The following is a 13341-nucleotide window of genomic DNA, read 5'->3' as shown; positions in this document are numbered from 1 at the left end:
CAGGAAATCAGCGTGGTTCGGTGTTACTCACAGGACTGCTGTTTTTCCTTTGGCTGGTTTTGCCTTTCCACTCATCCACAGTCTGCTGTGCATGGTAAGGCAGATTATTGGCTGTCTCCTACAGCTTTATGGAGGACAACCGCAACCTCACTGAATGCGGGCTGCTCCTGTGCTAATTGTTTGCAGCATTTGGAAACGGGATTTCCACGTGCCTGTGGCAGGTTGCTGGCTCTAGGGAGAGAGAATCCAGCCTGTGCTGGTGGACGGTGAGGTAGGAATGTCTGGTTCTGGCCAGAACTGCTGAGCTGGTTTTTAAGAAACTTTTTTAGTCACAACGTAGTGATCAAAGGTGAAATTCAGGTTGAAGAGCTGTACTGTCTTTCAGATTGTGCTAATTACCTTTGCTTGGCCAAGCGAATGAGTTGTCTGCTGCAGACATCATCAGTGTTTTACTGCCTTTCTTCTCTGTCCCTGCTCTGGAGTGTTTGTGGTGTTTTTTTATTTCATGCAAATGAAGTGGAAGCCGTGGGCATAGGGGCTAAAGAGCTTTCTCAGGTTTGTACAGGATCTGGTTGTGCCACAAAGAATTGAAACAGATCCTCTAATGCCAGCCTAGTGCTTTAGACCATGCATCAGGCTTTCGGTTTTTGCTGGTTTTGTACAACCTCTTAATGACCTTAGCTAAAAGAAGGAGCGCAGCCGTTGCTGGATCCCAGAGGAAGGCTGTGAAGACTCCTTCGGTATAAGGGTTACTGCGTGCATAGGAACAGCTTTCTGGAGAAGATAAGCCTTGCTCAGATGGTCTTGTGCCCTTTCTTTTTCCAAAGGGAACGTTGAACTTTGGCTTGTGGCCTGAGGGTGTTGTTGGGGTTGCAGTGGCTCCCCTCGCTGTGTAGAGGGAGACCTGCGTTCCAAGGACTGCCTGCCAGAGGCTGGGCCGTCTGCGGTTATAAGCTGCTAGAAGGCGGCAGTGTGCTGCCAGGACAGAATGCTCTTGCAGATTTTGCCCATAGAAAAGGGACAGACATTTCCAGAATTCTTCCTCGATCTGGGAAGTCCTTTTTATCAAGTGACTTTTGCAGTTGCACCGCATGTGCATCTCTGTTCTGAGTTAGTAGTTCTCATTTGTCAGTTTTTGATCTGATCTTGTCATATAGGTGATTTTTAGAGGAGGTTAAAGTTTGCTTTGAATAGAGCAGCCACTAGGCAGTCCCTTGTTTCGGTTGTGGTGTGAGATAGTTTAGAAAACCCTTTCTGCATCATGTTTTTAGATGGTTGATGTATTTTACTGCCTAGTTAGCAAAAAATAAAGTATTTGAAAAACCACTTAAAAAAAAAAATCCACACAATTTGACGTTTTAAAACATAGGAACTACTAGTGTGTTCTTGCAGAAAGAAAACAGAATCCTGCCAGTCAGTGGGTATGAAATTCTGCATATGACTTGTTTGGTTTCTCATTTTGGAAGTTTTTTCTTCACGTGCTACAAACCACTTACTGTAAACTTTGACGGGAAGCCGTTAATGCACTGCAGCCCCTTAAAGATGTCAGAGCAATGGGTCTCTCGTCAGTGGAGTACGAGTCCCAGTAAGCTGTGTAATCATACTCTGAACATAACCTTACTGATGAGGTCGTGATTGGTGGTTTCATGTTGCTCTTTCTTCGCAGAGGCTGGAGCTGGTGGACATGGTTAACAACCGAGCAGGCAGTCCAGGCAGCAGTGCAATAGGCATTGAGGCAGTGGGAGGAAATGTGCCTCTTCTGGAGTCGCAATTCATTTTTTTATGGTACAGGAAAGAGGTCCAGAGCTGCAATATATTTTTGTTCATTTGACAAAAGAAGCACAAAATGTTCTTCTGCAGCAGCCGTTTCCCATAATACCACTACCTATGCAGGTGTTCTTTGCCTGAGTGCATGAAATGCTGTATCTGTGACTGTTCTTGGACTTGATATAGTTCCTTTCCGTCTTAGCCTGCCAGGCTACTGCATCAGCCTGATTTGAATATCGTGTTGTAATGCACTGAAAATACTTTGCAGGATTCATAAAGCGGAGGAGCACAGTCTGAGTGCAGTTTTAAGGGAGCTGGACCCTGAGGTTCATCTGCAGCTTGGTCTTACTTGCTGAATGTACTTTTATAAATAAAGTGCATGCGGAAGGGGATTAGTTGGAAGGACTGTGTGGGTCTTTCTCTGTAAACTGCCTAACCCTGATGAAAAGCCGTAAGATGATGATGTCGAAGAGGAGGTGTTTGAGTGACTGGTTTTACCTGCCATCTGAGTGATGGTTTTTCTCTTGGCTGCACGTTATGAAGGAATCTGTATTGGTCTTGGGTGCTTATAGCCTCTATTGCTGTTTATCTGAGCACCGTTTTCCTTGTGAGTAGAGTGCTGTAGGGGACAAAAAAACCTAAGTGACTTTTCTAATGACTTGGAAAGGCTCTTTAAGCCCCAGTTCCATGCTTTGACCACTCACCCACAATTCCTGCCTGATACTCGCACCAACTATACCTCACCAGTGTGAGGGCAATGCATTGCCGGGGCACAAAATAGGGAGAGATGAAGGACCAAAGCAACACTGAGATTCAGGTGACGAATTGCCTTGGTGGATCTGGTTCTAAAAGATATATTGAAGCAGGGAAATGTCCATAAAAGGAAAAGCCACTTGGCTTATTCTCTATTCCTTCTCTTTGATCTGTGATTTCTTGGGGAGCACCCTGAACTGCAGATGGCAGCATGTGATGCTTGTTGGCTTTGAGAAAGGAGGAAAGTACATACTCATCTTCCCCCCTTTTGAGGTATTTCCGCCTTTCCCTGTTACACACAATGAAAAGGGCAACTTGAAAAGCTAGCTCATGTGAGAACGTTCAAGAGCGATCAAAATAAAACCTCTAATACCTGAGTGCTCCCCCTGTGCATGAGGGATTGGAGTGTATATCTACAGCAAGAGTTTTAGCAAACCACAGGCGTTTCTGCCACCGTAGCATCGCGAGGGGAAGCTGCTGGTTTGTACGTTCACAGGTTCTGCAGAAAGAGCAAGCAGAATGGTGTAGGCGTTCGCGTTTCCTTTTTGTGTCTGTAATGCAGAAACAGGCTAGGTTTAAAACCAGCTGTCCAGCTGTCATGTGGCTCCACAGAAGCTCTGCTATGCAAAACGCTAGTCCTGCAAAAAACGAGCAGCTCTGCACTGTCATGTCACCTGCTTACTCATATTCCTGATTCTGTTTTTTGTTTTTCAGTCGCGGTAATGTCTTTGTCAGGGATTCATTTGTAGCTTTCATGTGGCCGGTCCCATATTCCTGCTCCTGAAGATGTGCAGTAATCTGTATAACAGTTTTAGCCATGTATTTGCACTGAGGAGCACTCTGGAAGCAGGCATCTCCCTAGGGATCTGCACTCTTGTTTCCCTAAATCCTAAAGTGGGTCAAAGAGCGCAAACAATATGCCTTCCTCTGGTCTGTCACAAGGTGCAAAGGGCTTGGTGGCTCTTTGGGACTGCCAGCTCCTTCCAGCCTCAGCAGACCTGTAGCAGTGTACTGCTTCTATAGGGTTTCTAGCATAGGTCAGCTTGTATCTCCGCCCTGTGTCTTGGCTTTGTATCACTTTTGGTGGATAAGACTCCTTGAACATTTTGCAAATCAAGTTAATTCAGCGACTCTTCACTGTAAGAGTCTCTTGTAATTCACAAATACCTTTTGAAAGCAGCAGGATTTTTGTCTTCTCTTTTGAAGTTGGTCATTATGTGGGTTTTGAGCTTCTGTGGTTGTTGCCAGACAAGATTACAATATGTGTCAGTGCTAAGGGATGTTTTTACCACAAGTGAGGAGGAGCTGGCAATTGAGTAGGTAATGTGATGAACTGGGGCGTTAATTAAGGACAGCAGTGACAATCCCTGATTGTGTGATGTTTGTACTTCCAGTTGTTTTTGTGTGAGTGAATGTGTTCCTTTTCTATGAAACCCTGCAGAGACACTGAAGCATTACGAAAGGGGAGCAACTTTCTTCCTTTGTGCCTAAATGGGATCAAACCTGAAGGTTCCTTTAGCTGCACCCAGCTGTGGCAGCTGTGAGAAGGGGATGCCCAGGAGTAAGGAAAGAGCAAATACAGAAGGATGCTTTCAGGGTGGTATTCTTTCAGCCCCCAGTGATTTACATCTCAGACTTCCCAAAGCAGAGAAGGGTACCTTTGTGTTTCATAAGCTTCCACGAACTCTTCCTCCTAGAGCCTGTGTAACTCTCGGTGCCCATAGTGTCCCATGGCCAGAAATTTCAGAGCTTTGATCTATGTGTGAAGAACATCTTTAACTTGTTTTGACTCGCATGCTTGCGAACTTTGTTTGGTGACTCACAGTTTTTGTATTGAATGCCTTGCAAACAAATTATTTGCTCTTCACCCGTACCACAGCACTCACGGTTTTAAAGCGTTTTGTGGTATCTGTTCGCAGTCATCATCTTGGCCTTCATCATCAGTTCTTACAGTGAAGCTGTTCTGTACTTGTGATGGTACTTGTCCTTTCTCTTTGTTTTTTTTTTCCCAAGTCTTCTGCAGCTTTTTTGGGACTGAAAAAATAAACTAACACTGTGAATTGGAGATGTGGGGTCACACAATGATAAAATGTTCCCTGTGTTCTGTTTAGTTTCCTTTCTAGGTTTCTCACATTCAGTTTGCTTTTGGATGCATATGAGTATTAAGTGTGGTGTTGTCATGAAAAAAACTTACTATCTAGGGCAGTGTTCTTGAGTACAGTGGTCAGCTCCAAAGCCATTGCTCTGTCAGTAGAGTTAGGATTGTTTTTTCCCTTGTGTGCGTAATTTTGCATTTTTTCTCAGAGGAATTTTATCTGTCATTTTAAAGCTTGGGCTCATTAGGTTCTGCAGTCCTTCACGATCTGCCTGTAGTCTTTGCTACTGAGATAGGTCACATCAGCACCAAATTTTCTGTCACTATCACATTGTGTGTCACTTGGAGTTGGTTGAACAGCAGCTGTTTAGCGCAGAGCCCTCATATGAAGCCACCGTTTGTTCCTGCCCTCTGGTTCTTGCTTGCTTGGCACTTGCCATGGGCCCAGGGGCCTTCCCTCTCCCTCCACTGTAGTGGTTTACTTCCTCTGTGCTAGCTGAATCCTGCTGGGAAGTCTAAATGTCCTGCACTGATTGAACCTCCCTTAACTGCTTGCTGCTTGTTGCCTTTGGAGAACTCCAGTACCTTTTTGAGCAGGACTTCCTTTTAGAACAGCTGTTGTTTTTTCCCCAGTATGTGTTACTTATCATTGTGCCCCCTAGTTGTGTTCTGTATTATAGCTTTGACTTAGTACAGAGCTGAGGTTACTGTCAGAACCTTTTCTAATAGTGATTTTCTCGGTGTTTCCTCAGTGTTGTGCAGTTCTGTAGTGCCTGTCTTGCAGCTGTCAGGTAACGTTTGCTGGTGTGGGGGAATACAGGTCAGAGCATTCCTGAGAATTAAATGGTCCACGTGGTCTGGCACACAGTGTGGAGTACTGCATTATCTCTGCCTGCTCACTGGTGTTCAGAAATTTCCACGGACTGTGAAACTCCCATCTCTAAATTCCAGTTTCATTCAGGAGGGAACTGACCGAGAGTGTTTACTAATTCATAGCATGCTTGGTGCCTCGTAAAAAATGAAGAGGAGACATGAAGTCCTGTTAGAATGGGGACAGCTGTTTACCTTTTTTGCCTTTATTAATCTCCAAGAGGCCATTACTGGCCTTGATCTCAGCAGTGAATTTCTTTTTTTCCTGTAGCAGTAGTTCCTGTAGATCAGAGTGGGGCAGCATAAGGAAGGCTTTTACCTTTTTCTCCTGTCCTTTACCCGTTGCTGATAAAACCTGTAGTCTCCAGTGTCCTCCACTAATCTCGGGCTTGATTAAAAATCTTGTTCTCAGAGGAGGCAGCAGGTTTTGGGACCGACCGGGTGATGGCACTGAGCAGAGTGGTGTGTCATTCTCAATTGTTTTCTTTTCAGACAACCAAATCACTTTTGTAAAATCAGCGTTGTGGTACCACGGCTATGGCAGGCCAGAACTCTACCGGCTCCCCTCCGACGGCTCGGCAGGAAGTCGGGAGCTGCTGCTGGCATTTTCCTGGCTGCTGCACAGACTCAGCCTCTTGGAGCAGCTTTTGGCTCGGAACAGAGTGAAGACTGGCGATGAAATCTCTGTGTGCACGGTGAGCATGCTTGTGTCCTTCCACCTTCTCTGTCTGTAAGGTGTGGTCAGTGACAGCAGCTGTGTTACCGCTAGTGTCTAACGTGTGCTGTCTTCGTACCTTTACAAGTAAGTACCTTAATCCAGCTTAAAAAAAACCTGAAAGGGGCCGGCATCTGGAACCTGTTGTCTTTCCACTCTCTAAAATTTGTGTGCATCTGATCTGGGTTCCTTCTCTTTCTCAAACTCCCAACCCTGCCTGAATTCCCTGATTTTTATTTCCAGTAGAGGGGACAGCAGCATGGAAGAGTGCAAGGAAGCAAGTATCTTTGATCGCTGTGCTTCTGAGTTTTGTGCTTCCAGACTGTAGCATAGGTGGATCTACAGTGCAGGCAAACAGGTTTGCTGTGAATGCTGGCTATGTTGGCACTGGGCAGAGCAAACACTTTCTGTAAACATCAGGGTTTCAAATGGCAGCTCCTGCTCTTGGGGTATTCAATGACCTTGTAGCTTCCTTGAGGGCACTGTAGGGTGTATTGTTGTTTCCCTCAATAAAAACACGTTAGCACATAGAAAGCCTGCCCTAAAGTAAGCTGAGGATAGCTGTGTGTCTCCTGAAGCTGCTATATATATATATATATATGATCAGATAAAATAAAAAAGGCAAAATCCCCACAGAACCACAGTCTAATGATGTCTGATAATACTGCTTTTAAAATCCATTCCTTGCATTTAAGACCACACCGGCACGTTGCTGTGTAATAGACAATTCCTCTGGAGCGTAGAGTGAGAAGCTCAGGACAGCAGGTGGTGGTTCTTCCATGTTTATATCTCGCATGTTGCAAACAAAGCGTCCCTGCTCAGACAGGTAACAGAGGCTGAATTTAAACCGATCCGTGCCGTGCATTAGTGTGGCCAAAGCCTCTCTGGGTGGTTGTGAGTTTGTTGTCTTCATCTAGTCAGACATTAATTACTGGTCAAAATGACAGGCTCACGGAATTGTCTCATTTTTTGGCAAAGGATGTGGTAGGTCAGAAACCTATCTGCTGGTACCTCGAAATGTCTAAGACTGTGTGGTCTTCATGGTCGCATATACCTGGATGTAGTCTGGCTGGTGTCTGAGAATCTTTCTAGGGGACAACAAAGTGGGAGAGCGAGATTTTGGAAAGCTGCGATATAGACACTTCAGAAGGAAACCGCTTGTGCCAACAGAACAGTTCAAAGGGAGGAGTCACCTTTGTAACAACGTTATGAAGGGTATTTTGAGAAAACAGGCCACTCTTGCTGCACTGCAGTTGTTTGCTGCATGGAAGAGGGAGCCCAAGAGACTGGGCTTGGTGCACCAAGTGTGAGTGGCAGTGCCCTCTGCTTGAGACTATGGGAGAAACACACTTGGGGAGAACTTCTCTTGCCTTTTTCTTGGTGGTAGCAGATTATTTTTGTGTGTCCTTAATTTCTATTACAAAAGCATGATGAGTGAAGTGTAGCAGTGACATGAATTCAGGAAATGGGGCAGTGCCTATGTTACTTCCTCTGAAGGTCTTAAGTTTTGCTGTTTTCAAAAAGAGATGAAAGAACTGTGGTAATGCAATGTTCTCTCTTATGGCCACACAGAGGCACTCTGAGAAATTTATTGCTGTGCCTTCCACTGCAATTCTAACCTGCTCTGCCCGTGTTTCTCAAAAAGCATGGAATGAATATTTCATGGTTTTATCCAATAACTGTCTGAAACAGCCTTTGGAAATATTTACAGGTCTGGAAATTTTTTTCGATAGGCCAGACAAAAATTTTGTAGACTGAGAGTTGGAGTCAGCATGCGTACGTAAAGCTTCTTGTATTAATGGCAACATTTCTGGTGTGTTTTGTTATGTTACATATTATTACTTGATAGGTCTTGTTATTTTATGGGATACCTTCATGTGGCAAAGTCTACTCATCAATCAGCATTCGTCAGTGTAGCCCCTAAACTCAGAGGAAGACAGAATGAAGGTGAGGTTGTCAGTTCGATCCCTGACACCTTGTGAGTTGAAGTACTGGAATTTTGGCTGTGGGAATGTTAAATACCAGGCGCTTGTGATACTTAAACTGAAGTGCTGGAAGATGCGTAACAAATTGTAAAGGCATTGCTAAACATGCCAGACACGTAGCGTCTGCATTTGTAGCATTCTTCTATTTAACTAGATTGAAGGAGAAAGGTAAAAGAAGAAGAAAAAAGCGTCACTAGAGAAAGATCTGTCTCAAAGAAAGAACTGAAATTTTCAGCTGAGAAAGAGCTTGAAAAACCTTCCACTGCATAGAGTCTATTCTTAAATGACTATAAACAATTTAAAACATTTTCCTGAAATGAAAATGTTGCAAAACAAAAATCCAGAAAGTAGTATTTGGTTCTGTGCACGGCTGAGATCTCTGCCAAAATCAGCAAAGCGTGGAAGCCAGTGCTTACTGGCAACATCTGTTGGACTACTGGTGAGAGTGAATGTGAAGAAAATCCTCACCCTTTGTCTTCATCTGAAAAAATGGAGTTTCAGGACTGTATTTACAGCTGTAGTTCAAACTGGTGTTCATGTGGTTTGCTTTTAAAATTTTGTCTGGAATCCACAAAGTGGACGAGGTCTGTTGTGTGAACGAGAGAGAATGTAGCTAATCCCTCAATGAAGGGTGCAATCATGTTCTGGCTATTCTTTCAGCCCAAGTTTGAAACAAAGCCCACAGCCTGCTAAATTGCTGATAATACGCCAAATACCCAGCATATCAAGAGCCAATTAAATTAATTTCTTTCACTTCTTTTCAGATTACCACTCTCTGGCCTTTTTTTCTTTGCGGTTCCTTAGCAACACAGTTTTCTTCCCCTACAAATTGAACACTTCCGCCAGCTCTAAAGGATTTCAGGACAGTTATTTATAGACGGACGAGGGTATTCATGACACTTAATGGACATGAAGCTCAGCCACAGCACTGAATTCATAATCAAAAGGTCCTGAGCTGGGGAAGGCTTCCACAAGCTTACTTTTACATGAACTTAGATTTTCAGAATGGAAAGTTAAGTGACTCCTGAAGTTGTGAACTAAAGTGGAGAAAGCGTAATGAAAGGGTTAAGGAGGTAGGAGGAAGTGCTTAGTGTGGCTAATGTAATTTAAAAAAGCTGTGAGGTAGCTGTTGGTAAGGACAAGTATGGTTAGTAGCCAAGGATGATTAAATGGGTTGACTGCTTTTGTGTGTAAGGGAAGAAAGTCCTTCAGGGCACCTTGTCTCCTCTGGCCTCCAGCTCTTTTTTTTTTTGGCAGGGTGGTGCTGCAGTCTCTCCTGAGCCAGGGTACTGCATGCCCCAATGAGCAGGACTGACAGAGCAGCTGCCCTCTTTAGCCTTCATCCACTGCTTTCTTCCAGAGTGTGAAGTTTATAAACTGAGGGGGGTGACAGTTAAAAGAGCAGACTGGAACTCCTGCTACTGTGCGTGAGGAACAGGAGTGGGAAGAGGAGATTGATGGACCTGTCAAGCTCCAGTATCTGGCTGCTGTAGTGCAGGTCTGTTCTCTAGATGTGCTGTGCTGATCTGTCGGTGCGTTACTGACTCCAGAGGCAATGAGTGAAAGTTCAAACCTTGTACTGGTCAACTCTGGAAAATAGTAATCGCTAATTCTATTCAATCTGTAAGAACTTAAGTATGATCTCAACTGGAGGTTCACATCGTTTTACTGAAGTGTCTGCTTGGGAGTTCTCGCCTGTTGTTACTGCCTTAAAGCACCCCTTGAGGATTTCTCTGCCAAATAAGCACTGCTGCGATGACAGTCTCAGCATCTTTTGGTGATCATGTATGGGCAGATGATTCTGCAGTGCCATTCATTGATTCCTGCCTACACGTGAAAATCCTAGCGTACGAAACACACCCGAGAACCTGTAGGTGATGTGCCGTCCTTCTCTGAACCTGCAAGGCAGACCTGGGCAGCTCTCATAGTCTCTCTGTCTCTGAGAAGCTGGTAATTGTTTAATATCAATCTGCCTTTTTAGCACGTTCAGTATTTGACTAAATTTTTTTTTTGCCTCGCTTTTTAAATTTTAGCAGTATCATCACAGCTTTCTGCAGGACTAAGATGGTTTGTGTGGATAATAGTACTCTGAGGGTGTCTTCTGTCTGTTTCCAGGGCAGAACACTGCCTGTACGGCTATTATTTCTACAGCTGAAATTAATCTCTGTGTGCCCTGTAATTTAATTATGTGTGGAGGCTGTTGAATTTTTTAGATGGGGTTAGCGATGTGATATTCCTCGCTATCACCAGGATATGTTGTACCAACACTGGTTCTTGGTTCTGCTGATTCCCTCTGCCTGCGTCTTGCCCTCCGAGTGAAATGGGCCACCCCTCCCTTCTTGTGGTGTTACAGTAATCAACAGATAGGGCTGTTATGGCTGTTCTGGCTGGAATTCGTGCGTGTCTCTAGCATGCCAAAGTGAACTCAGTTTAATTACTTCTGGTGGGGAAAGATGAAGCTAAACATGCCTTCTGACTCCTAGGTTTGCAATTCGATTAATCTTTTGTTTGTCACGGTTTCGTTTGACTCACTGGCTATTTCCAATACAGTGTAAGGCTTGTGCTTGGTCTAATCCTGTTGTGCCTCTCTATTACAGAGATGTTGACGGCCACTGCTGCTCCCTAAACCACGTTATTAGAGGAAGGTGTTAACGTAGCAGCCAAGCTTGATGCTCCCCCCAGCAGGAAAGCTTTGGCACTAGTGTCAGTATATATATGCATTTGCTGTGGTGTTTTTTTCTCTTTTCACCTATTCCAGTGAGGGCGGAGGAGGGAATTTTATTAACCTATTGATTCTGACTCAGAAGCCTAATTACTTCCCAGGTTTTTACGGCTGTATTAGTCTGTCAGCTTTCATTTTTTGATTTCCCTCCCTTATTCCCTGAGCTTAGACTTCCACTCTTTTTGTCCTCCTGGTAACTCTCACCAGCTCTCTTCTCTGTTTTTGCTACTGGCGCTGCCATGTTACAGTAGCTGCTAAGGAAAACTTTTTTAAAAGCTATCCCTGAAACCCAAACAGAGGGCCCTGGATCCCTGCAGTCTCTCCCGCAGAATTTTTGCCGGCGAGCAGTGCTGCTTTGCCCGCAGCAGCCTGGTGCGTGCTGCACCTTCACGGCTCACCGGGCTCCCGTGTGGCTGACAAGTAGCTCTCGTTGCACTGCTATCTCCACCCTGTAACGGCTTCTACCAGGAACTAAGGGAGAAAAAGCTTCAGTTTTGCTCTTCTGCCTTTCGTGCTTTTAAAGTCACTTCCTAAACAGGTAACTATTGAACCCTGAAGCGTTAATTTTTGTCTTTAGTTACTGATATTGCCTTTAGGCTTTAAACATTTTGTGGCCTGAAGTGATTAAATTAGGAATATATTTTTGCCATAAAGAATTGGAGGAAATTTCAGTGTAGACTCTTGAAATGCCCTTTTTTTGTGTGTTGAAGCACAAGTTACAGGTAATAGCTGAAGTTATCTCCCTGTTGTTCAGCATAGGCCTATGTATGTGCTCTTCCTTTTGATCTTTTGTGGGTTGTTTGTTTTTTTTTTTTTAATTCCGTGCTTTGGACTCGTCGTGGAACTTTTTTCCCAATGAAAAAAAATTCATGTGGTAGAAAATATGTGGTTGACATTTATTGTTGCCTGACATAGTGAATACACTTTTGAGATTTTGTTTTGTTTCCTTTTTAGGCAGCACGTCAAAGTAAAATCCTCTGAAAGAGGAGTCTGAAATGATCAGAAAGGCTTATAATTTGTTGAGCCTGCTGTTTCTCTGGCAGTATTTGAATTTCAAATATATTCAAAATCTCTTGAACCTGACGTTACAGCTGATGTATTCTGGGCGGGGTTCTACAACAGGCACTGGAGTCACTGGAGATCTCACCTGAGGAGAGGAAGATGAGGACTGGCGTGCTAATGGGAGGTCTTAGCGTGGTCACACTGGTACTCTGCACTTCGCAGAGGTCCTGCGCAGGGAGCGCCTTCCTTGGCTGTTGGGAACACGTTTGAGATGTTTTCGGGCCTCTCCTGCCCTCCGGTGGCAGGGAGCAGGCAGCACCTTTGGAACCTCCTCGTGTTTACTCTGTGGGCCTTTCATTTAAAGGAGAACATCCTCTGCTTTCCGTGTCCCGCTATCAGCGATCAGGGTTTAACTCCAGTTGGAGGATCTTTTGAAATAAAGCACTTTTTCCTCAGGAGGACAAAAGGAGCATGCGAACAAGGGCATCCGTGCTGCAGTTCAACAGCCCTGCAAAGAGCGGTGCTCCGTGAGCTAAGGTCTGCCCTGCCTTGAGTTTGGTTTAGTGTATTTATTTGGTTTCCGTGTTTTGGATGAATACATGATGCAGTGAGCTGTGGGGTTTGAATGTCATTTTGAAACCTTGCAGCTCTGAAGATCAGGCAGTGTTGCTGGGCTCTTTTAAAGGCATGGTGCTCTTGCTCTGTTGCAGAGCTCTGAAACTCTGGAGTGAGTGAGGAGGGAAGGGATAAAGGACTGACTTGCTGTAGTGCCTCAGGCCTGTGGCTACTGCCAGACAGGCTTGTTTGAACAAGGCAGGAATGGGTAGGAGCTGTGTTAACATTTTCTGTCTTCCCTCAGCACCTTCTCGTTTTCGCTCTTTGCCAAGAGTGAGCTCCTGGGAGTGCTGTTGTGAGTAGTAATTTTTAAAAAAAGGCATTGAAATTTAAAAGCTAAAAGGCCTCGAGGAAACACAGGGTTTTAGGGTTTTTTTTTAAATGCTGAATACTCTATGAGCGTAACTTCTACATTTGCAGAAAACATACTCCTCTGTGCAAATATCTGGATATTTAATTGGTATGTGCATCATGTGGGAGTGGGTTCTTATGCCATCTATCTTTCCACGCATATGTCTAATCTGGGTCCTACCTTGTCGAGGAGGAAATCCAATTAGTGTTGTTGATGGTGCTGTTAATAAAAATAACATTGTCCCTTCCACATTCATCTGTTCAGATTGCTCCTTTTCACATTTTCCCCTCCTGCGGTGAATATATAGCTGTATTAATTAAGAAAGCATGTCTGATAGTGTTATATCTGGCTATGGTGTTTAATTTTTTTTTAAAAAAAAACCATGCTCCATTTAAAGCTCTGTAATTACACAGCTTAACATGTGTTATGTCACATCAAGACCATCGTCTGAATTATGAGCGGTTC

General features: G+C 44.3%; 1 protein-coding gene across 1 annotated transcript in view; it reads left to right on the top strand.

The window, feature by feature from the left end:
• Nucleotides 1-13341, top strand: part of LOC104498776 (uncharacterized protein C14orf80-like) — a gene marked incomplete at both ends in the record, with an annotated part of 25794 nt that overhangs the window by 1032 nt on the left and 11421 nt on the right. Inside the window, one exon of the mRNA XM_010142195.1 lies at nt 5978-6180. Within this exon, the coding sequence (XP_010140497.1) occupies nt 5978-6180 (203 nt within the window). The remainder of the gene's footprint in view (nt 1-5977; nt 6181-13341) is intronic.

Source organism: Buceros rhinoceros, unplaced genomic scaffold, assembly GCF_000710305.1.
Source record: "Buceros rhinoceros silvestris isolate BGI_N320 unplaced genomic scaffold, ASM71030v1 scaffold44188, whole genome shotgun sequence".
Classification (NCBI taxonomy): Eukaryota; Metazoa; Chordata; class Aves; order Bucerotiformes; family Bucerotidae; genus Buceros; species Buceros rhinoceros.
This window is presented reverse-complemented; position numbering and strand designations above follow the sequence as displayed.